Source organism: Heteronotia binoei, chromosome 1 (genome assembly GCF_032191835.1).
Source record: "Heteronotia binoei isolate CCM8104 ecotype False Entrance Well chromosome 1, APGP_CSIRO_Hbin_v1, whole genome shotgun sequence".
Taxonomy (NCBI): Eukaryota; Metazoa; Chordata; class Lepidosauria; order Squamata; family Gekkonidae; genus Heteronotia; species Heteronotia binoei.
The window spans coordinates 193,663,826-193,689,098 of record NC_083223.1 but is presented as its reverse complement, the minus strand read 5'-3'; the positions used below and the strand labels follow the sequence as shown (position 1 = coordinate 193,689,098).

General features: G+C 41.5%; 1 protein-coding gene across 3 annotated transcripts in view; it reads right to left on the bottom strand.

The window, feature by feature from the left end:
* Positions 1-634: 634 nt before the first annotated feature.
* Positions 635-25,273, bottom strand: part of TMEM63A (transmembrane protein 63A) — a 52,806-nt gene continuing 28,167 nt past the window's right edge. For 2 of the 3 annotated variants that reach the window (XM_060245605.1, XM_060245624.1), the window contains 11 exons: positions 23,605-23,742; positions 18,143-18,296; positions 17,289-17,395; positions 15,720-15,806; positions 15,303-15,365; positions 13,232-13,394; positions 11,181-11,286; positions 9,087-9,254; positions 7,065-7,180; positions 6,189-6,248; positions 635-1,731 (listed from right to left, as the gene is read on the bottom strand). In XM_060245605.1, coding sequence (XP_060101588.1) covers positions 1,573-1,731; positions 6,189-6,248; positions 7,065-7,180; positions 9,087-9,254; positions 11,181-11,286; positions 13,232-13,394; positions 15,303-15,365; positions 15,720-15,806; positions 17,289-17,395; positions 18,143-18,296; positions 23,605-23,742 — 1,321 coding nt within the window. In that variant the 3' untranslated portion in view covers positions 635-1,572. The remainder of the gene's footprint in view (positions 1,732-6,188; positions 6,249-7,064; positions 7,181-9,086; positions 9,255-11,180; positions 11,287-13,231; positions 13,395-15,302; positions 15,366-15,719; positions 15,807-17,288; positions 17,396-18,142; positions 18,297-23,604; positions 23,743-25,273) is intronic. The other variant, XM_060245615.1, reaches the window with a different exon arrangement.

The window sequence follows — 25,273 nt, the reverse complement described above, 5'->3', positions numbered from 1 at the left end:
CCTAGAGTTTATCCTCATAACCATCCTGGGTGTTAGGGTCAGCTACCCCAAGTCATCCAAAAAGCATCATGGTAGAGTGGGGATTTGAATCTGGTTCTCTCAAATTCTCACATGACACTTCAACCACCACCCTACACTTTCTCCTAAATCATTACCACTATATATATATACCCATACTCAACTTTTCTCCCCAAGGAAGATCCAAAGCAGCTTATAATGTTCTTCTCCATTTTATCGTTACATTTTATTCTGCAAAACAGATTAGGCCGAGAGAGAGTGACTCCCCTAAGATCACCCAGCAAGCCTCCATGGCAGAGCAGGGATTCAAACTTGGGTTTCCTAAATCCTAGTCTACCATTTTAACTACTATGCAAAATTCATGTAAGTTTTTTAGAGACTCGACACATTTTTTTTGTTATTTTTCAAATTTCAACTCATCCATGGATATTGGATGTAGAATATACCATTCTGAAAATGCATATTTTCATCATCTTTTTGTAAGGAAGAATGTGAGCACCTGGGGACATAATTTTTACATACCTATTCCTATGCAGTTCTAAATTAAGAGTCTCATTATAAAACTACAACTTGGCAATATTGTGGTAAAGAGTGTTAAGGAAGTCCATCACAGAGGTATATCTGAATACAGTGTTTTATTTAATGTGATTACTTAATTTATTCAACACAGCTTTTGCAGAAATTTATACCTACTACATAATTTAAAAACAGCCCAACACTTCATATATTTGTGATACTCTTGGCACTTAAAGCAGACATTTATTTTTATAACCAGAGATATTAAAAATAATTAAAAATTACATTATTTATTGCTTGTCAAGAAAATTTTCCTGTTTGTGAGGCCCATAAAATAGTGACCAGAAAATTAACAAATTCAATCCATACTTAAAAGTTCTCAGATAAATACATTCTTGTACTAAATTCTCAAGTTATGGCATATTCTTACTGGACCCATCCTCTTTTCAAGAAATACAAATGTTCCCACCTATCTTGATAATATGAGGTACTGGCAGAACACTGGACTCTATTCTCCAGACTACATTTTCTTAGTTTTGCCTATGCTTGTTTTGGCATAGGACATGTTGCCTTTGAGCTTAATTAAGCATATAGCAGACAACCAAGGACTGGTTAAAAGTAAAAGGGCATAATTTCAAAAAATAAGACAGGTCCTGATGTTTTGATAACTCTTTGGCTCCAGTGATCTAAGATCAAGCATTTAGTCAAATCTCTTCAAGAAAGGCAAATGAAAAAAAAACCCAAAGTAGCTTCCCTGAGCACTTTTGTTCAATACACCTATGCCACAATTTTTGTGAAGACTTAAAAGGCAAACAGTCTTGTGTGGCTACCTTGTAACATCAGCAACTGAGCCCTTCTTGAACATTCTTATGACAGCTACTCCTGGTAGAAAAGACTGGGAAATTAACCTTTCAATGGATTTTTGTTTCTTCTAAATCAGGGCTGAGGATGCCATCTTGTGTTAGTCTGAAACTCACACTTCTATGTTTTCCCAATGACCCTTTTCTCAGAATAAGGGGGATGATGGTCTTCTATCTTTCAACTGCATTGTCCAATGACTGTTTCCTCACATAAAGGGACATGGCCTCGTTTCACATTCGGGGTGGTCTTTCCCATGGCACCATAATTCAGCCTCTCCAGATGCAACAAATTTGCTCTTTCAGTAGAACTGGGAACCAGAACATGTGGGATATATACCTAAAATGGCAGATAATTAATATCTTGAATAATGAAAAACAAGGAGATGCTGCATAATTGTTTCAAACTGTCTCCTCAAACATTTGCCCCATAGTGTCCCCTCCTTCCCTTCTTATTATCCATTAAATGCATCCAACTCCCAAGTATACCACCTAACACAGAGGTGTCAAACATGCAGCCTGGGGGCTGAATCAGGCCCACGGAGGGCTCCTATCAGGCCCCCGAGCAACTGGCTGTCATCTACTTCCTTCTCCCTCTCTCTTGCTTCCCCTTCTGCATAACAGCTTGCTTTGCAAGGCTTGCTCAATTGCACAGGAGATACAGAGCAAAGTCTCCATTTTCTCCATTGGCTGAGGCTCCTCCCTTGGGGAGGAAGGGAGAAGGGAGAACTTGCTTTGCCAGGCTCTCTCAATTGCACATCAAACAATGCCAAGACCACGGAGGTTTCACAACCAGGAAATGACAAGAAAAATACTCTCAGTGTAAAGAAACAATATCAAAATATAATTACAATGATTCTTATTCTACAATACAATATATATTACAGTGACAGCAATATAAATTTCCAGTGACAAAAGTACCATCAGAAGCACACAACTTCACTACTGTCCATGAGATGATGCAACATTCAATAAATACAGTCCAATGATGATACAGAACTGCTCCATTCTTGTTTCGGATCTGTGATCCTTCTTCTGGGACAGTCTTATTTATTTTTAGGTGCAGTAGTCTGATGGTGCCTTATTTTATTACAATTCACTGTTTTCTGTAAATAAACTATACATTACAATTTTAAATACAGTGAGCTACTCTAAACCTCTCAAAAGGTTTTTTATTTAATTTATTAAGGAAAGGGAAAATGAATGTGATGAAATGCTGATAGATGGAAAATGGCAGCAGTGTTCTGAATAAGGAAATTAATTAGAGGAAGCTTGGCAATTATAAATAAAATAAATAACCTTTTGAGAGGTTTAGAGTAGCTCAGTCTGTGTTTAAAATTGTAATGTATAATTTATTTACAGAAAACAGTGAATTATAATAAAATAAGGCAGCGTTTCCCATTTGCAGGGTCGCAACCCAGTACCAGGCCACGGAAGCCTCAATACCGGGTCACAAGAAAAGCCAAAGTTAGCCCTGCCCCCAGCAAAGCATGAGCTCTGCTCTGCTTCCTTCCTTTCCTGTCTCTCTGTTGTGCAGAGGAAAGCTAGGCTTGAAGACTGACACAGGCTGCAATGCCTGACCTCCGTTTTGCTTCCTTCCATCCCCCAACATCTCTGTTTTGTGCAGAGAAAAGCTAGCCTTGAAGACTAACATAGGCTGCAAAGCCTCTGTTTTGCTTCCTTCCATCCCCCAATGTCTCTGTGTTGTGCAGAGAGGAGCTGGGCTGCCTCTTCTTCCTTCTCCCCCCCCCCTCCCAATGTTTGAGAGAAAAGCTAGCATCCACAGGCACTTTAGATCCATGAAGTGTTTTTCAAAGTATGAGCTTTCATGTGCCTTGCAGTATGTTCTTTTGGGGAGATTTCCCCAGGAGGCCTGGGCGGCAAAGAAGGGCGGGATGTTTTTTTCAGCCAGTAGGGGTGGGGAGTGGGCATTCCAGTAGCTTTTTTTCCCCCAAATGACCCCTGGGCAGAATTGTTGCTGGCTGGGGTCATCTGCTGGTCACCGAGCTTTTTTTCTTTGTCCCCCCTTCTTTTTTTCTTTCCCTGGAAGTGATGCGCTGCATTCTTGGTGCTGGGGTGGGGAAGCAACAGTGGGAGAGCTTCTAGTGTCCTGGCCCCACTGGTGGACATTCTGATGCTTTTTGGGCACTGTGTGAGAGAATTTTGGACTTGATGGGCCAGTGGCCTGATCCAACATTGTTTCTCTTATTTTCTTATGTTCTTTCTTTCCATGTCTTCCTTTCCTTCCACTTAATTCTTTTCCTTTCTTTCTTTCCCTTTCTCTTTCTTTACTTCCATTTTTACTGGATAAACTTTTCTGTTCATCATACTGTTGTTGCAGACATAGCAGCTATGCCAATGAAAAGTTGGCACCCCCAGCTGTAGCCAGCTGGCCTTTCTATGAGATTTCTGTGTGAGAGAGTGAGAGGTGTGGGGCAGAAAGAGATTATTGGAGATTACTGATGTATATCTCAACAGCACTGGAAGTGATGGCATTATGAACTTGGCACCATTTCACTGGTCCAGCTTTTAACAGCTGTCTGACACCAAAATTAAACTCCTGTAGATATTTAAAAGGATGAAAGAAGTTCACTGGCTAAGTATCTGCACAACAGGTTGCTTTTAAAGGCATGGGAAACACAGTCAGTAAAAATTTGCAAGCCTCTCAAATATCCTTTTTGAGATAACTAGAAAAGCTTGTATGAACTTCATATAACTTGAAATTAATTCATTCATTGCCGAACAATTCTCTGCTACCTTTCACAGCAATTTCCCAATGTTTCAGTCAAGGAAAAGTATGAAAGTTGTCAAAAGATTTTCTTGAAATCAAGAAAGCTTGGTTGTAGCCGGAGGCAGGGTTCCAGTAGTAGAAGCTGAAGGAAGGGCCTACTAAATGTGTCAGCATATTTTGAGCTACAGCAGCTGCCAGGGCCCAGTGTGGGTGGTACACAGTGCTGGCATTCCTGATAGCAATGGCAACAGCACTCCCAACTGCATACATTGGCCAGTGCTGTTGAGGAAGGGGTGTGTAGGTGGTGCAGGCAACTGAGCATGGGCATTAGGAGTATTTGCAAGCTGGAAAAGAACACACAAACAGATAGGTGCATGCAGGTGTGAAGGTGGAAAGAGAGGACCCCAGACCGCCCACTTTCCACCCCCATTTTGGCTCAGCATGAGTTTCAGAGAGATATTTCTGAAAACGAAGTTACTTAAGAAGAAGAGGCAGGTTTGGGGGAGTACCCTGGAAATGACATCACAGGAAGAGGTGGAATTTTGGTTCAGTGTGCCCTAGAAATGACATCACTTGACCCTTGACCTGGAAGTGACACCACAGGAAATGACATAATTCCTGTCTCCCAGTTACAACCCCAAAGTCTCCTGGCTCCACCCCCAAATTTTAGTGGGCCACTAAGGAGAAGTGTAAAAATAAATGGGCCACGGAGGAAAAAAGTTTGGGAAACCCTGAAATAAGGCACTATCAGACTACTGCACCTAAAAATAAATAAGACGGTCCCAGAAGAAGGATCGCATGGATCCGAAATGAGAATGGACCAGTTTTGTATCATCGCTGGACTGTATTTATTGAATGTTGCATCATCTCAAGGACAGAAGTGAAGTTATGTGCTTCGGATGGTACTTTTGTCACTGAAAATTTATACTGCTGTCACTGTAATATATTGTTGTATTGTAGAATATGAATAATTGTAATTATATTTTGATATTGTTTCTTTACACAGAGAGTATTTTTCTTGTCATCTCTGAATTGCACAGCAGAGCTACTGAGCCAAGCCTCTCTTCCTTCTATTGGCTGAGGCTGCTCCCCCTCCTGGCCCCCTGGGGAATGAAGGAAAGAGTCAGAGCTTCCTTTGCCAGTTCCCTGGATCCCATGGGAGAAATACAAAGAAAGCACCTTTAAAACCAAACATGTTTTATTTTAAGTTTTTTCTAAAGAAAAATCTTTAATTGTGTTTGTGTCCTTTATAAAGTTTATATCTCTGCTATCTAATCTTAAATAGGTACTCATACGGCCCAGTATGACATAGCTCGGCCCAACAAGGTCTCATTTATGTCAGAAATGGCCCTCATAACAAATGAATTCGACACCCCTGTTCTACAATAAATGATATGCTTTTCAAGAGCAGAAGCAAACAACTTTTAACTAATGTGACTACTCTCAGATAAAACACTTCATGACCTAGAGAGCTCAAAAAAAGTATTTAAAACAGGGGTGGCCAGACTGTGGCTTGGGAGCCACATGTGGTTCTTTCTCACATATTGTGTGGCTCTCAAAGCCCACCCCACCCCATCGGCCAGCTTGGAGAAGGCATTTGTCTCTGTAATCACTTCTCCAAGCCAAGCCAGCCAACAGCTTAGAGAATGCATTTAAAGTTGCTTTCTTTCTACCTCTCCCCATCTTTTTTTTCCTTCCTTCCTTCCTTCTTCCTTTCTTCCGCCTCTCAAACATCTGATATTCATGTCTTGCAGTTCTCAAACTTCTGATGTTTATTCTATGTGGCTCTTACGTTAAGCAAGTTTGGCCACTGTGATCTAAAACATCAGCTATTGCCAAATTGGAGCAATTCACACATTTTTTAGTTAAGCAAAGATACTCTAAACATATCTCACTGAACCTGAATCTTTGCTGTATTTTGCCAGCAGACAAGTACTTTATGTCAGCTAGTCAAGAAGTCAGCAAATGCAAGTAGTCTGACACTAACACAGGACTTGCTAACCCTTTGCTGGCAAGGAACCATTTCACAGAAGGGATGTTAAATATATTTTTTGGTAAATGCTTACAGAAATGTTTCCAGTTGCTAAATCCATTTCACTTCCTTTTTCAACAGTTGAGTCTTCTAGCTACAGATATCAATGGAGAAGAGATGAACCAATAAAGCAAAATTCAAAAGTATGTGCAGTCTTACATAAACACAATGTTTAGACATGGCTCTCAATTACAGTCTCCCAGAATTCTCAATGCCCCACTTTGTTCTGTATTACAGTTTTCTGTTCAAAAGGTGAATACAAAGTGCTTCCTTCCTCTTTAAAGCCATTGTTTAAATACACTTAAATACTTGGAATGGCACTTAGGCTCAATTTAGACATCACACCAAACCATGATTTGCACTAACCACAGCTGAGATCCTTAAGCACTGACTGAACTTCCAAATGTACAATTAAACTCCAGAACAACTTGTTTGCTTTTGTCTTCTGAGCTCTCAGCACTCAACTTCATAAATTCACCAATAGGAGACACTGCAAAAGCTGTGTCTATTGTCTGCTTTGCATCTTCACTGAATTCTACTGTGTAAGTCTGGTTTTCCAACCAGTCATACACCCCTATCTCACCTGGCCAGAGAGCTCAGAACAACATACACATCTCTTATTTTCCCATTTTATCCTCACAACATCCTTGTAAAATAGGTTAGGCTGAGAGTATGTGACAGGCTTTGAACTGGTGTTCACCAGGCCCTAGTCCAACACAATACCACACCAACTCTCCAGTTAAGCTTCCTTGTGTATGGCCTGAATTGAGCAATCATAGTCATAACTAGTTTTTATTGAAGAAAAAAATAGCTGGACCACACTGACATTAATATAAAGCAGCAAACCTGACCTATAATAAAGCACAGATTATTATTTAGCAAGTCCCCAATATAACCAGTGCAAATTTACCTTATAATTGAGGGGGTTCAGATATTTCAGGCCAGCATAACAAGTGGAAACTAAGCAAATAAAAACTGCTACAACGCCAACCAGGAATGTAAATAAACTTGTAGGTGCTCTAAAACCTAAGGTGAGGGGGGAATAAAGAGATCTATAAATAAAATATAAAACAGGAGATATTGTTTGTGGTGAGTGGGAATTATACTGATTACAAAATGTACAGAAGAAATCAGATGGCAAACACACAACCTTAACATATATCAAGTCTTGGAGGAAAAAGTACTCCTCCTCTTCTGTCATTTACACTGAAGGAGTAGTCTCAATATCTGAGACTGCTTTGTTACCTGTCCCTAACCTCCGGAGGCCCTGTGCTTCATCTTCATTCTGTGGGCTGGATACTAAAATTTACTGTAATTTAGAGGTATCCACACAAATGTCACTGGTGTTTGTGTGTGTGTGTGACTGTGCATGTATAAAAAATGCTGTCAATTTGCAGCTGACTTATGGCAACTCTAACAGGGGGCTTTCAAGGCAAGTGAGAAGCACAGGTGGTTTGACACTGCTCTATTCTGTACAGTCTCATTTTTAGTGGTCTCCATGTATGGTGCTGTATATTGAGACAAAAAAATCTCAACTTCAAGTGCAGGCAGGGCTGACTTGCCCACTAGGCAAACTAGGTGCTTGCCTAGGGTGCCGGGAGGGAGGGGGCACCAAATTGGGCTCCCCACTCCTGGTGCCCATGACAAACGCCCAGTTTGCCTGCCTGTTTGCCTCTCGCTGCCCCCACCGCACCTTCCCTTCCTTTCCCTCCCTTTCTGCCCGCCATCCCCCGCGCGATCAGAGTGTGCCGTGCCAAGGCTCAGCCCTACCGGCTTTGATGCAGCCAGCATCTTACCCTTGAAGACCGCACTGGAGGAAGCTTCACTTCCCCTCTATTCCGTTCCGGAAAGGAGGAGGGAGAAGCCTCCTCTAGTGCATTCTTCAAAGAAAGATAAGAAGCTGGCCAGTAGGGCCGGGCTGAATCATGCCGCACTCTGAGGGGAGGGCACCTAGTTTGCCTGCCTGCTTGCCTGCCTCTCCCCCCTGCTGCCACCACCCCTTCCCACGAGTAGCCCTGCATCTGCCACGTACTTGTGAGTAGCCCTGTGCCTGCCACCTACTTGTGGGGCTATTTGCAAGTAGGCTGCAGGCGGAGGCTACTCGTAAGTAGGTGGCAGGTGCAGGGCTACTCACGAGTAGGCGGCAGGGGCAGAGCTGTGCTGCCTAGGGCGCCAGAAAGGACTAGGGCCAGCCTTGAGTTCAGGCTAATGGGGTCTGAACTTGCTGAGTGACAGGAAAAAGATCTTGGAGTCATACTGGATAGCTCAATGAAATACCAACCCAGTGTTTTGGGTCACTGTATCTCAAAAAGGACATTGCAGAGCTGGAAAAAATACAGAAGAGGGCAACCAAGATGCTTAGGGGGTTGGAGCACCTTCTCTATGAGGAAAGGCTGAAGTCTGGGACTTTTCAGGTTAGAAAAGAGACAATTACGGGGGACAGTTTTAATTTTAGAAAAGAGACAACTAAGGATGGACAAAAGGAAATACTACTTTACACAAATTTATTAAAATGTGGAATTCTCTGCCAATAGATGCAGTGATGACCATAGGAATACACAGCTTTAAAAGGAAGATTTCATGGAGAATAAGACTACCAGTGGCTACTAGCCATGGTGACTTAGGGGAACCTCCACATTCAGCACTGAACATCTGAATCCCAGAGCCAGGAGGCAACACTAGTGGAGGTCTCAGCCTCTATGCCCTGCTGATGGCCATCCAGAGGAACTGGTTGGCCACTATGTGAGACAGGATGCTGGACTAGATGGACTATTAGTTTTGATCCAGCGGGGCTCTTATGCCCTTATCTAAGTACGATTCTGCTTAGCTTCAGAGATCAGGTTGCCGTGTTGCCTTCTTTCCTGTCACTCTGCTCCATAAGAAGTTTTTACCGTCTTCAGTATGTTCACACAAAAGACCATCCATTACTTACCTAGTCTCAAAAAAGAGAAAAAATGCAGCCAAATCAGGCAGAGAATTGGAGCTGCATGGGCCTGAGTCACAGCTGCAAAGTGGATCTGGCTCTCTAGCTTAGCAGGGAGGTATGCATAATACAGATTGTGGCGGTCAACGGTATGCTTCATCAGTATGTAGATTAATCCTGAAAACAGCAAACAAGTCCAAATTTGTTAAAAACTTTGTTAGTAACATACATATTTACCCCCATTTCCTAGTGCAAAAAGAGACCAACCAAGACCTAGTTTTGTTTTTTTAAATTCAGCACAAGCCTAGGCATCAAAAATGTTCAAGCTTTCTACACTAGCAAAGAACTTCAACATGCGTAGACACAAAATGATCCTGTTTCACAGTTCTGCCATTGACTCTGATAAAAGGATATGATCTGGTTTGTATGGGGTTATCAGGTTGGTGGCCTCCTAGGAGGTCTGTAGCACAGGAAGCCTGAGCAGCTGCATAGAGCAGAGGTGTCAAACTCATTTGCTAAGAAGGGTCAGAGCTGATATAAATGTCACTTTGTTAGGCCAGGCCACGCTTGCCATAAAATCTAACATGAGTTACTGGAAACTTTATAAAAGTGATTTCAGATGTCAAATGGCAATAACAGGTGAATGACAATAGCAGGCTTGATTAGATTAGATAGCCTTGTTGATTCCCTTGTGGAAGTACAGCTCCACCCCCTAGCTCAAAAGGCCTCCTAGTTGTCACCAATGCCCTCAGCCCCCTCTAGTTATTTAGGCCCAATGGGTCCCAACCCAACATAAGATTTAGGCCAGTTTCCTCTGTTCATGGTAGGGTAAAATTAAGAAATCCAAGATTTTTGTGTGCTCTTTTTGTTCATTTAACAGATAGGAGGCAGCACATTTTTCTTACACAATACTGCCCCCCAAAGGTTTACTTGTAGTTTTTTTTGGAATGACAAGTATGTTCACCGACAAGTATGTTCAGTTCTGCTACTATAAGCATTCTATTCATGTGACTGCTTCAGAATTTCATGCAGGTTTCAAATGCTTATTATTTTACAAATACTAAGCAACTACACTTTTAGCAGAGTAAAGAAAAAAGTTATCTATTTATCTTAATCTCTCATAGGAAAAAAACCAATATGCTTCACTGTGACCATTCTTTTCTGATGGCCAGTGCTTGGCATCACTGTTAGATAAACATAGGTTTATCAGGGAGAGTTTTCTACATAAAGCAACATTGCATCAAAAATAATGGGACTAGTTCTAACCTATGAGAAATGCATCTTATGTATACGAAAGCAGAGCACTAGATCAATAAATATGTAATTCTAGAAATTTATAATAATCTATTTCTAGAACGCAAATACTGCGAGAAAACCTATGTCCAAATAGAAGTTCTAGTCAAAATCCAATATGGAAACTGAGTTAAGCCTTACAACTTCTCTGAAGCTTTAAATGAAAACAAGCTGAAACACAAATCAGATAGCTTTCCTACCGTCCAGCACCTCCTATATGGATTTTTTAACATGTGCGTGTATGTGTGTGTCAATGAAACGGGGGTGTTTGTGGTATCAGGCATCAAATAAATGTTAAAGCATGTAGAATAACTGCTGAACTGGATGTGAGCTGGAAGATCCAGTATTAGGTTCTTCTGCAGTCTTATAAAGGGCTAGAAACAGCTGCAGGGATCATTTTTATAGATGTTACAGTACTATGGGAAAATTTTACCCTTTCCCTTTCTACATTGTTATTTCAATTCAAGTTGTGCCCCTCCCCTGCCACAAAGATCAGACAACTGCACCGCAGATGAAAACATATAGACATCATATGGGCTCCTGCATATTTTCGTCCATCGGGTGAATAGTGGCCTATCCCACAGGACACAACTAAGATTGTAAGAACACATGGGAGGTGATTAATATTTACCTCCCCTTCTTGAAGACTCCCACAAATACTAATCATGGTTAAAAAAAACCATGAAAGGTCCATTCACAGAACTTCTATTATGCCTAAGTAAGCCCTTGTGATTCCAAATCTTCATACTCAGACAAACCTTCCACTATGGTCTTCTGCCTGTGCCAATCCCAACTCATCAATCAACTTACCAAATGGGACAATAATGGGGCATGTGATACTGTAGGCCATAATGACTGTGAAAACACATAACATCCAGGCGTACATTGCTCCAAACTCATATTGATATGCTTGATGCTATAAAGAAAAAAAAGATTAGGCTATGGGAGGGGGGTGGGAACCCAAACCTTCACTGAATGTTTCTGTCAAAGTACAGACCCACTGCCCTTACTCTTTTTTCACTTGCCCACTGCTGCCTCCACCTCTTCTTCCCCACGGCTCTTCTCTATCCTCAACCCTCCCACTAGCCAAATTTTAGTTTGCTTCTTCACTGTCAAGTGACACTGTAGACTTTTGTGTGTACTTACATGTCTATGTTAATTAACATGGTAAAAGCTCCACCCTAAACCCTATTTCAACATCCTAAATTCTACAATAGTGTCAAGCCACTGTGTCCCCAGTGTTGGCATAGATATGGACAGTGTCAGGAATGTTGTGGGAATGCAGCAGGGCTTAATCGGCATAACTTCAGGCTTAGCGGGTTTAAGAGATGCCAACAACAACCCTGGTGTATTTTTTAAAAAAATGCCATACAATATAAGCAGAACAAAAATACAAGTTCTGTCTCCCATCCTGCCTCCAAGTCCAAAATACTGCAACATACCCATGAAGTCTGCAACCACTTATAGCTTTCCAAAGCACTTTACAGATGCCAGCTAGCTCTAATAAAAGAGCCCCGTGGCGCAGAGTGGTAAAGCTGCAGTACTGCAGTTGGGGCTCTCTGCTCACGACCTGAGTTCAATCCCAGCAGAAGCTGGTTCAGGTAGCCAGCTCCAGGTTGACTCAGCCTTCCATCCTTCCGAGGTTGGTACAATGAGTACCCAGCTTGCTGGGGGGAAAGCGTAGATGACTGGGGAAGGCAATGGCAAACCACCCTGTAAAAAGTCTGCCGTGAAAATGTTGTGAAAGCAATATCACCCCAGAGTTGAAAACGACTGATGCTTGCACAGGGGACTACCTTTATCTCTGAAGACATCTAAATGCTGTCAGAGCTCACTTGGGTCAGGCCACAGGCCCATGGCCTGCCCAACCAAGAGTTCCAAAGGCATTTCAATGCCTTCAGAGCCCACCTTGGGTCAGACCAGTCCTACCTTTATAGGCTTTTGGCGTTCACACTTCGAATCAGGCCATCTGCTCAACTGAGCTCAGTCAGGCAACCCAGAAGTGGGCTCTGAGGGCATTTAAATGTCTTTGGGCAGGCCCAGTGCTAGGGGTTCTGGAACCCCAGACCGAACCCCATAACCCCTCCCAGGGTCTTCTTGAGCGCGCAAAGCAAGTGCAGCCCAATGACATCACTAGAAGTTACGTCACCAGGCCACGCACAAAGCACAAACACTCAGCCCCTTGGCCAGTCAGCTGCATCCCCCACCACTGGTCAGGTGCACCTGGGCTGGGTGGCTTGCTGGCCCCCTCCCCTCTCCCCCCCGGGCTGCAGGCGGGCTGAAGCGTGCTGTGCTGGGGTGTGGGCCTGGCTTGGTCCTCCAAGGCCCCACTGCCGGAGGAAGGCAGTCTGCCGCCTGAGCTCTCTGCCACTTCTCTTGCGAAGGAGGAGAGGGCCGGGCAAGGAACAGGCCAAACCACACGTTTAGGTTGGCGTGAGTGGGGACGGGGTGGGGGCACCTGCCCCCCCGCAGCGAGATGGCGCCCCAGGCAGCTGCCTACTTCACCAACTACCAAGCACCGGCCCTGCCTTTGGTACTCACTTCTGGGTGGAGCCATGGTGGCTCAAATGAACTCCAAAGGCATGTAACTTCCTGAAGCACAAAGTGCGCAGTGTAGACGTTTATGGAAGTTCATGGTTTGTGAAAACCCCAAACCCTGAACCTCTATTTTTTTCTGGTTTGTGCCCACCCCTACTGCAAATTGTTAATCCTTAAGTCTGGCTGACATAACAACATATCCTTGTGCTATAGAAAGCCTTCATTTTTGTTGTTCAATCACACAGTCGAGTCCGACTCTTTGCGACCAGATGGACCAAGTCACACCAGGCCCTCCTATCTTCCACCATAGAAAGCCTTCATACCTGCTTAATATTTTTCCTCTCAGCAGTAGATTTGGCCAACATCATGCGAAAGGTATAAAGAATGAGGCCTGGCAAACGCAGCAGCTCCATTCCGTTCCCAATAAAAGCTGATGCTATCACGTAATTCACAAAGAAGGCTCCCTGATCGGGCAGAAAGACACACCTACAGTAGATTTTTAATTTTAAAAAAATAAAATAAACAAGCCAGTCAGTGATCAGAAGCACAAAGAAGCCTCTTCAGATCTTGGCTGTATTGTGCTATGCACCACATCAGGGTTCCATAATTTTACTCAGTGGGTCACACTCCAGTGAGTACCTCTCCTCTTTCCTACATTTTCTGTAATTCTGAAGAAGTTTTCTGTGCAAATGCCTCAGTCTGAGCATCCCAGAAGCCTCCTGAATTGTTTTGGAAACAATGTTTACAATTTTATCTTTCATTCATCAAAGCCAGTTCAGCAGTTCTCTCAGCTAATTTAAGTACTAAGATCTGCAACACTTTGTATCATTTCATCTGAAAAAGTAATTGCCTCAAGTGGTTTTTGTATTTTAGTTTACACTAGTCTTTTAATTGTCAAATGGTTATGGTTATGATTGAGAGAGCAGTAGCAGACCAACTCCCTGTGGATGATTAATCTTATCTAAACCGTTTTCAGGACATTGTTCTCCCCTCTTTTGATGGAACAACTGACCCTTGCTGACTCAGTTACGAGCCTTGGGGTCAAACTGGATCCAGCATTATTACTGGAGAAACAAGTTAATTCAGCTGCTAAAAAACAGCTTTCTTCCAATTTAGCCTACCCTATAAAATGGCCCCATACCTTGATTCACCTGATATAGTCCATCTGGATCCTTGCCACAGTAACTTCAAGACTAGGAATGGGCATCAACTGGCTCACAAGCCAAAACTGACACAAACTTGAGCCAGTACAGAGCTCAGGAACCGATGTTCCAAGAAGGCTCCTTCCCTGAACATTTACAAGACTTTTGGCCATTTTGGTTTACTGTTTGGGACCGGTCATTTAAACCTAACAGCTGAGCAGGTCCATCACTCAGCTGTTAGGTTTAAATGGTTATGAGCCTCTTAACCCTTCAGTTTTGCTCCCAGCCAAGGTATACAGTGGCCAGGAGGAAGGCGGAAAGGAAGTCCTTTCCTAGGCAATCCCTCCATTTCTGCTGGCCGTAGAAGCTGGGAGAAAGGGAGAACCAAACTTGCTGGATTGGTTCAGTTTGAGTGGGATCTGCTTGGGTCAGTTCAAGGTTTGGTCTGTGGGCCGCCCTGAACAGCCCTTTTTAGGTTCATGATCATCCCTAATCGAGACTAGGCTACTGTAATACATTATACATTGGTCTTCCCTCAAAACCAATTCAGAAACTCAAATTGGCCCAGAATGCTGCAGCTCAACTATTAGCATGAGCTAGATAGAGCATGTTTATTATTCCCATTCTGCAGACCCTTCATAGGCTGTCCATTTGTTAAAGAACTCAGTTTAAAGTATTGATTAAAGAATGGTTATAAAGCCCTACATGGTCTTGGCCCTTCTGATTTATGTGACTGAATCAATAAAATTTTAAGAGTCATTATAAACAACAATGGTGAAAGCGGACAACCTTGTCTAGTACCTTTGCTAATTTTCATTTCTTCTGTGAGGTCTGCATTAACACACAGCCTTGCCCTCTGTTCAGAGTATATTGCTTTTATTATTCTTATAAAACTTTCTCCCAGCTCCATCTTATCCATTACTAGATAATTGTACTGTGATTACACCGAAAGACAAATGATTACGGAGAAAGACAAATTCATTTCTCCCGTTAAGTCAAAACCAAGAGGGTGGGTTTTTTTCTTTGGGGTGGGATGGTGGCTCAGTGGTAGAGCATCTGCTTGGGAAGCAAAAGGTCCTAGGTACAATCACTGGCATCTCCAAAAAAGGGCCCAGGCATATAGGTGTGAAAAACCTCAGCTTGAGACCCTGGAGAGCTGCTGCCAGTCTGAGTAGACAATACTGACTTGATGGACCGAGGGTCTGATTCAGTATAAGGCAGTTTCATATGTTCATATATGTTCAGTACTTACTCTAACCTGATTGTAGAGTCATCAGATGCTCTGTCAAACAACCACCGAAAAAAGAAATCTAGACTGGAAAAAGACAGTTGATATCAGGTTCACCAACTCAGTACAGGGTAAAGACTGGAACTACAGAATGCTAGTGTCCTAGTGTCCAGAATGCTAGTGTCCTGTTCAAAAATGTTTAGCTTCAAGAAAGGGAAACCATTTACATCCTATTTATTTGTTAATCATTTATTTTACTTAACCAACTATAAAGATAGATTTATTTCAGTGGGTGGAAATAGAGCTTTTTTACTACTTGAAGCAACCCCTCCCCCCCTCCCGTTTTATCATATGGTCATGTCTGAAGTTCCAACATGATATATTCTAAGAGATTTCTGCAATTGTACATGAAAAGCAACAGGAATGTAATATAGTGTTTACCTGGTTAAACCAAGTGAAGGCAGAATTAACACCATGAAGATCACAAAAATGTAGACTTTATGCATCATTATCCTGTTTTCACCAGACCTATCGATAAGAACATAATTAAGTAGCCATTGCTACAGTCACATACAGCCTTTATTCTTTTCTAAACTGCTATTTTGACCAGAATAAATTCAAAAAACTATTACTTTTCTTTTTGCTACATATGCTTTGTTGCTTTAATTACATTACTTTTAAAAAGATTACTCAAAACCAATCATGAAACTACTATTCATCCAAATAACACTGCTGATATTAAGCATGCCACATGGCTTCCAAAACACATAACAAATTTTACATATAATCCAAGCCATTATTATAGCAAGTCTCCATGAACCAAGAGAGAGATCTTGGGGTCATGGTAGATAACTCACTAAAAATGTCAAGACAGTGTGCAACTGCAATAAAAAAGGCCAACGCCATGCTGGGAATTATTAGGAAGGGAAATGAAAACAAGTCAGCCAGTATCATAATCCCCCTGTATAAATCAACGGTGCGGTCTCATTTGCAATACTGTGTACAATTCTGGTCACCGCACCTCAAAAAGGATATTATAGCATTGGAAAAAGTCCAGAAAAGGGCAACTAGAATGATTAAAGGTTTGGAACACTTTCCCTATGAAGAAAGGTTAAAATGCTTGGGGCTCTTTAGCTTGGAGAAACGTCGACTGCAGGGTGACACAATAGAGGTTTACAAGATTATGCCTGGCATGGAGAAGGTAGAGAAAGAAGTACTTTTCTCCCTTTCTAACAATACAAGAACTCGTGGGCTTTCAATGAAATTGCTGAGCAGTCAGGTTAAAATAGATAAAAGGAAGTACTTCTTCACCCAAAGGGTGATTAACATGTGGAATTCACAGCCACAGGAGGTGGCGGCAGCTACAAGCATAGCCAGCTTCAAGAGGGGATTGGATAAAAATATGGAGCAGAGGTCCATCAGTAGCTATTAGCCACAGTGTGTGTGTGTGTGTGTGTGTACATATATATATATATACATACATATATATACACACACACACACACACACACACATATATATATATATATATATATATATATATATATATATATATATATATATATATATTGGCCACTGTGTGACACAGAGTGTTGGACTAGATGGGCCATTGGCCTAATCCAACATGGCTTCTCTTATGTTCTTATGACTGGCATCTGGTCTTTGAATATATATGCTTCTGAAAGTCAAGCACAGAACTTGATCAAATCTTTCCCCAAAAAACCCCACAGACTGGATATTTTTCATCGGAACACTTAGGAAGCAGACTAACACTAAAAAGACATGTTCATTAAAAAGAGGCAGTAATTTCTTAAGAAATAATGTAACAATTGCCTTTTGGTCTTGTCAGTTACTAATACGCACAAAATGAATTCAGAGGAATGGAACTACTAGGATTTGCCAGTTCTGTTTTCTATACTGTCTGAACATTTTTCCTCTGTCCTATTCTTACCCCCAACAGTTTTTGAAACTTTTAACCGACTAAAAAAAGTAAGAAGATGTGTTCTTTACTTTGTCCAGTGTGATTCAAACAGTGTTGAGAAATAGACCATTGTTGGTAGTAAAGATGAAAAGGACCACAGGAGGACTGTAGGGAAGAACTGGCTAATAACAGGGTTCTGGGGAAAGAAAAGGAATGAAGAATGAGATATGTAGGCCAGCACTTGAATGGAACTGTCATGAAAACACAAATATTACACTAGCTTTTAAAGATATGCAATTCACTGAAACACAGCTTAGGTTATAGAAGCAATTTTAAGATATTGGCTAGGATTTGACCAGAGATTAAATTCTGCACTGCAATAAGTGGCATTATTAATTATGATTTATTGGAGATATCTACACTATCACAATTTTATCCCCCCCAAGCAGCTACTACTGTTAAGTAGACCAGGCTGAAAGAGAATGAGAACAACTGGCCCAAGGTTATCCAGTGAACTTCATGGTTAAGTATGGATTTGATCATGTCTCCCAAGTCCTGGTGAAACATTCTAACCATTACATCATAATAACTGTATTTATTTACTTCATTTATATCCCACCTTTTCTCCCTAATGGGGACCCAAAGTGGCTTACATCGTTCCCCCCCTCCTCCATTTCCCCCCCGCAAGAACCCTGTGAAGTAGGTTAAGCTGAGAGTATGACTGGTCCAAGGTTATCCAGGAATTTTTTAATACATAATTGTATCATTTTTAGCTGTTAAGACCTTTCCTTTTTGGATGCAACCAGAGTAAAAATTAAGCACACACACAAACACAAAAAGGCAGCTCAAGCTTGTAAAATCACTAACAAGATTAGAGATAGTTCTTCCATATGCACATACAGAAAGAATAGCTATTAAAATATAGAAATAATGCTCTACTCACATTAAGATAATGAATAGGCTTTGTTACATTGAACTTATCCATAGTTGAAATAATGATGGAAGGTGTAGTCAGGAAAAAGAGCACAACAAAAAGCAACAAATTTATTAAAAGCCACCGAAACCACCAATTCAGCCCTTGAACTGAGAGGTTAGTCCTGTCAAAACAACAATAGATCAGTAAGACTTTAGACTATGAAATAATAATACTAATGAATAATAGACCGTATAAGTAGAAGAAGAAGAATTGCAGATTTATACCCCGCCCTTCTCTCTGAATCAGAGACTCAGAGCAGCTTACAATCTCCTTTATCTTCTCCCCCAACAACAGACACCCTGTGAGGTGGGTGGGACTGAGAGGGTTCTCAGAGCAACTGCACTTTTAAGTAATATCTTAAACAAAACTTGAAACTGGAACATTGATCAGATGTAATATACCACTGGAAGTGCTGAAGCAGAGAACAATGGGCAAAGTAGCAAACATACATTCTTCCTGGGTGGGAGAAGCAATATTGGAGAATCTCAAACACATTTCAAGCAGTAAGCTCTTAATTCAACAGAGTAATTCTCAATCAAGAAATAAATACTCATCTTGGTTTACATGCCTGCAGAGCAAGGTTGTTTCTTGGTTAACACTCCTTTAGCCAATATTTTAAAAACATGCTGCAGTACCCTAATAAATGTGGGAATGACTCCTACTGCTATCCCACCACCCCACTGAGCAAAGTCTGAAGCCTTCTCCCAGTTTAAATGATACTTCCTTCAACAGCAGAGCCCCTTAGGCTGAAGAACAGTTGGAGCCACACTGTAGTCTTGCAGTATTTTAGATTTTTCCTTATTGTTGAGCTGGGTATAATACTACCTGCTCACTCCTGAACAGCCATTGATAAACTTACTGTGTCATCATAGGTGATTTTAACTACCCGCAGATTGATTGGGTCAATATGTGTTCTGGTCGGGAGAAAGAGACTGAGTTTCTAGACACTCTCAATGACTGTGCTATGGAGCAGATGGTCACAGAACCTACCAGGGGTGGAGCGATCCTGGATTTGGTCCTAAGTAATGCCCAAGACCTGGTGAGAGATGTAAAGTGATCGCACTTGGGAGCAGTGACCATAACGTTATTGATTTCAACTGTGAGGAAAAAGCCCCCTACTTCTCATACATATGGGCATCGTGATCACCAGTATGGTTGCCAGGGTGCCTGGAGTTCTGACTCGCACACATCTGCTCTAAGAAGTGGACTTTGCTTACAGTTTCTAAGGCTTATGTGGATACTATCAGCCTCAGCTTTGCAGCAGCATTCTACAAATGAGCTGCCAGCTACTCCTTGTGTGCCCAGTCTTGGCAACTGCAGTGGCAGAAGCCACACCACCATGAACTGTACAGGCAAGCAGTTTCTAGCCTGTTTTCCATGAACCAAGGGCTAACGTAGCCATCTTCCTGCCAGACTGGACTTCATTCCTTCATAGTGGAAGGCTCACGTACACACCCTGTGTCACCCTTGGCTCGCAAGCAACCCATCTGCCCCATGAATGGATTAACAGCTCAACTAATGTTCCTGATTGCCGGCCAATACCCTAAACAATAACTCCTGCCCAGAAGATGATGAGAAAAGAGGAAGAACGTCTCCTCCATCAACCAAGTCTTTTGTTTCCACCGGGGATACCTAGGTCAATATTTGATTCCCTATTGTCACCTTCCCAGATAAGCCCACTTAATCCCAAGTACCTAGCCATTTCCATACTGACACCTTTGGAGCTGCCCCAGGCCCTGTCGCAACCTGGAAGTTTCCAGGTTGCCCAGGACGAAGGTGAAGTTCATTGGTCAAAGCAAACACCCAATTGGATGTCACAAAAGGACTCACCATTGGCTCTGCTAATGTCCAGCCTTCATGGTCATCACAGAGCCTCCCATCTCTCCTCCCTCCCAGCCCCTGTAGGGGCCTAAGGGAGCCTATTTAACCTCTGACCCAACTCCACTCATGTGTGCATCTAACAGTATCCCAGTTCCGCTGTCTAGATCCATCCCCAATTCTGGCCACAGTTTTGGGTCCATTTCCCCTGTCCTCTTATGTCGCCATTGGAACCTTCCTCGAAGACTACGATGGTAAATATTACCCTGTCTGTTTACCCTTATATGTTCCCCTATCAATCTATCTGTGTTTCTTAGGCCTGTGTGAATGTGTGATTGTATTGTATTTTTATCTTGTGTGAAAGAACTATTATTCTAAATAAATTACAATTGGTTTTTATTAAATTAGAGTCCTTTTTATTGAGCATTTACCCTCTGGATGGTTGAGCCTGGTATAAATTGGTAAAAAGATTCCTAATGAGCCAGGTGACCACCTAACTAATTCCCCAACCTCGTTTTGAGGGCATTTGGCTTAACACAACATTTGTATAAATAAGAGAGTTGCTCCAAAAGACCAACACAACCACTTTTAACTTTAAAAGGGGTAAATTCTCTGACATGAGGAGGGGAGGCTTGTGAAGAGGAAACAGAAAGGAAAGGTAAATACAGTCAAAACTCTTGGGGAAGCTTGAAGGCTATTTAAAACTACAATTCTAGAAGCTCAGATAAAATATATACCACGTTAGGAAAGGCACAAATAGGTATTTAAAAAAAGCCTGCATGGTTAATAAACAAAGTAATGGAAGTTGTAAAAGGTAAGAAGGATTCCTTTAAGCGGTGGAAAGCTAGCCTAGGTGAAATTAATAAAAGGGAACACAGGCTGTGGCAAATCAAATGCAAGACTGATCAGGCAGGCAAAAAGGGACTATGAGGAGCATACTGCAAAAAACATAAAGACCAACAATAAAAATTTCTTAAAATACATTGGAAGCAGGAAACCAGCCAGGGAGGCAGTGGGGCCCTTGGATGACCAAGGGGTAAAAGGATTACTGAAGGAGGATAGGGAAATGGCTGAGAAGCTGAATGCATTTTTTGCCTTTGTTTTCACAGTGGAAGATGAGAACTGTTTGCCCACTCCAGAACTGCTAATTTTGGAAAGGGTGTTGAAGGATCTGAGTCAGATTGAGGTGACAAAAGAGGAGGTCCTACAACTGATAGACAAATTCAAAACTAACAAGTCACCAGGCCTGGATGGCATACATCCAAGAGTTCTGAAAGAACTCAAAGTTGAACTTGTGGATCTCCTGACAAAAATATGTAATCTTTCATTGAAATCTGCCTCTGTTCCTGAGGACTAGAAGGTAGCAAATGTCACCACCATCTTTAAAAAGAGTTCCAGAGGAGATCCGGGAAATTACAGGCCAGTCAGTCTGACTTCAATACTGGAAAGTTGGTGGAAACCATTATCAAAGAAAGAATGAGTAGGCACATTGATGAACACAAGTTATTGAGGAAGACTCAGCATGAGTTCTGTAAGGGAAGATCTTGCCTCACTAACCTGTTACATTTCTTTGAGGGAGTGAACAAACATATAGACAAAGCAGACCCGATAGATATTGTTTACCTTGACTTCCAGAAAGCTTTTAATAAAGTTCCTCATCAAAGCAGTGAAGTGGCCAAGTTTGCATATGACACTAAATTGTTCAGGGTGCTGAGAACCAGAGAGGATTGTGAGGTACTCCAAAGGGATCTGTTGTGGTTGGGTGAGTGCGTGTCAGCGTTGCAGATGAGGTTCAAATGTGGCCAAGTGCAAAGTAATGCACATTGGGGGCAAAAATCCTAGCTATAAATACAAGTTGATGGGGGTGTGAACTGGCAAAGACTGACCAAGAAAGGTATCTTGGGATCATGGTAGATAACTCACTGAAAATGTCAAGACTGTGCGATTGCAATAAAAAAGGCCAGTGCCATGCTGGGAATCAATAGGAAGGGAAATGAAAACAAATCAGCCAGTATCATTATGCCCCTGTATAAATCGATGGTGCAGCCTCATTTGGAGTACTGTGCACAATTCTGGTCTCCGCACCTCACAAAAGATATTATAGCATTGGAAAAAGTGCAGAAAAGGCCAACTAGAATGATTAAAGTTTTGGAACACATTCCCTATGAAGAAAGGTAAAAATGCCTGGGGCTCTTTAGCTTGGAGAAACGTCGACTCTGTGGTGACATGATAGAGGTTTACAACATTATGCATGGGATAGAGAGGGTAGAGAAAGAAGTACTTTTCTTCCTTTCTCACAATACAAGAACTTGTGGGCATTCAATGAAATTGCTGTGCAGTTGGGTTAGAACTGATAAAAGAAAGTACTTCTTCACCCAAAGGGTGATTAACATGTGGAATTCACTGCCACAGGAGGTGGTGGCTGCTACAAGCATAGCCAGTTTCAAGAGGGGATTGGAAAAGCATATGGAGCAGAGATCCATCAGTGGCTATTAGCCACAGCCTATTGTTAGAATTCTCAGTCTGGGGCAGTGATGCTCTGTATTCTTGGTGCTTGGGGGGGGGGGGCACAGCGGGAGGGTTTCTAGCCCCACTGCTTGATCTCCTGATGGCACTTGGGGGGTTTTTGGCCATTGTGTGACATATAGTGTTGGACTGGATGGGCCATTGGCCTGATCCAACATGGCTTCTCTTATGTACTGCATGGACAAACATCGTTGTACTGGAGAGTCAGAGCTCTCTAGAAAAAGCCATGACATTTAACTGTCTTGAAACCAATTTATATTCTTAGCATCATCATGCATATAACTGTTTTAAGATTGTACTACCAGCAGATCTCAGCTTTATCTATTTAGAACATTTATATGCCACTTCTTCAGCTTTGTGCTCAAGGTAGCTCACTAAATAAAACCACAAAAACATGAAAAGCCCCAGCTAATAAAAACCTAAAAGCTTAAAACATCTAGCAACCTAAAAATCCTTACACTAATATCAGGTTTTAAGATAAAGATAAAACTCCTAGTTAGAACCCTGGTAATACTTTGCCCAGGCATCTACAATAGGAGCAGGGGAGGCACCAGTCATGCCTTAAGAGGAAAGGCAGCTGCAACTACTGAAAAAGCTCCATCTCTGGTGCCTTCTTCAGGCAACAGCACAGAAAGCATAGCTTGTGAGGAAGATTTCAACTGGCTGGCTGGATAATATAGATGGAGGTTTTCAGTCCTCTATTCCAATATATGCAATAGCTATCACAAAAATAACAGATGTTCCAGAAAGCAAGATAGTGAATTCTTAAAGCCTGCTTGAATGCCAGGGTAGCATTTTTGCTTGGGCAAGAACAATCTGCAGTTTCTGCTAATTTCCTTCCTTCCACCATCTACAACCATTTCTGCCATGTCTCACACCACTCTCCATCCTGCCTCAAAAAGAATGTTTTTGTGTGTGTTTGGTTATTGTTGTTTTTTTGAGGGGAAGGGCAGAGGAGAGGGCACATCCTATGACCAGAACTCTCAATTTACGATTAGATATTACCTAAATAACCTTACCACCCACCTTCCTTCCAAATTAAAAATATTCGTATGCAAAGAAATTGAGAAAGACAAAAAAGTTACCAGCAAATATTCTGTGGATAGGTAGCATAGGCAACATTCCACTTTGAAATGCATAGTTCTTTGCTGAAAGCTGATGGCTGGGGTGGTTCTTTACATTTAAAACTTTGACACTGCCAGGCATTGAAATCTTTCAGAATACTGCAGGTAAAAGAAAACAGTTTAGCTTTTAAGCTTGGAAATGGCCAATATCCATACAGAAAAGATAACTGTATTTGATCAAAAAAGTGCCTGAACATCCCTTCCATGTCACTTGTTAAGAATATGACACTATTGCTTTTTTAGTACCAGCAAAAAATACATATACATTATAGATAATATTATTCTGACATGAATTCAGTAAATATGGGTTCAATCTGAAAGGGATTTTACAAATGTATCCATAACTTTCCAAACAAGTCAAGCCTACCTCATTTCTAATTTGGAAACAGTATCAAAAAGGCAGGAAATCAATTAATTAAAATTTCTAATCCATCTTCAATATCTGAGGATAAAATTGATTGTAACTTCAACATATCCGTGGGGTTTTTTAAAAAAGAAAGAACAGTCATAGCCAACGTTCCTTCTAAAGCTGCCAAGTCTTGAGAGCAAAAATTCTACTTTGTGAGCTACTGGCATTAACGTTGTGGGCTACTGCATAAATTATTGTGCTCTGGAGTCATTCTTCCTGAGCTAAGACAAAAATGTGTGAACTGGAGGCAAAACATTTGTGAGCTAGCTCATGCTAACTCAACTTAGAGGGAACACTGGTCATGGCTATCCTGCCCCAATTCAATCAGGACTATAGCACTGAGGATTTAACATTTTCCCTCATCACTTTTTTTCTAAATTCAAGCAGATGATGGCCCAATTCCAATAAATAACATTGGGAAAGAGATAAGTCTTCCCTCTTGTGCTGTTTTCATGACCTGAAAGGGCCCCAGGGAGGCACTAACTGCCCTTCTGGGGAAACTTGCAGGTAGTCTATGCATCCCATTAGTACACATACATTTCCAAGCATAGTCTGGTCCACAGTACCAGTACAAACCCATAAATAGTATGTAATGCCCTGAGAAAATGCTACCATAATGTACTTCTAATATTGATATTTTTGAATGAAGTTAAGCTAGACTGCTGGGATAAAGGCATTCTACTTCACTGGATCAGAATACAAATCAGCATATATCCTCCACCATGATAAAGGGGCCGATGGAAAGAAACTGGCCACAAAATGTTGCTTATATAGTGCTCAATTGTGGGCATGAAACATTTTAAAATACTGTGGTGGTACATACATAAATTACTGTACACCTTGTTTTATTCGAATTGGCACCCAATATGTTCACAGAACTCAACTTAAGACAAATTTAAGAAATGGAATGGTTGCTTATACAGGATCACACTGACTATAATGTATGGGGAAGAGCAAAGCCCAGTCATTGAATTATATCACATGTAGTTCAGACAGAAAGCTCTGTTTAAGATAAATCAATAAATTACTAACAAAAATTAGAAAGTGATTAAATGTATAAAGTGATTTTTAAAAGCTTGAGATGGGGAAAATCAGTGGATTCTGAGTTGTGTCCAGTCACTTGGGTTCTCCATAGTATGGATTTAATGGATACTTTCCTAAATATAACCTCACTCAAACGTTTTTGAAACTCAAATTGGAATAAGTCTTTTTATTTCTCAT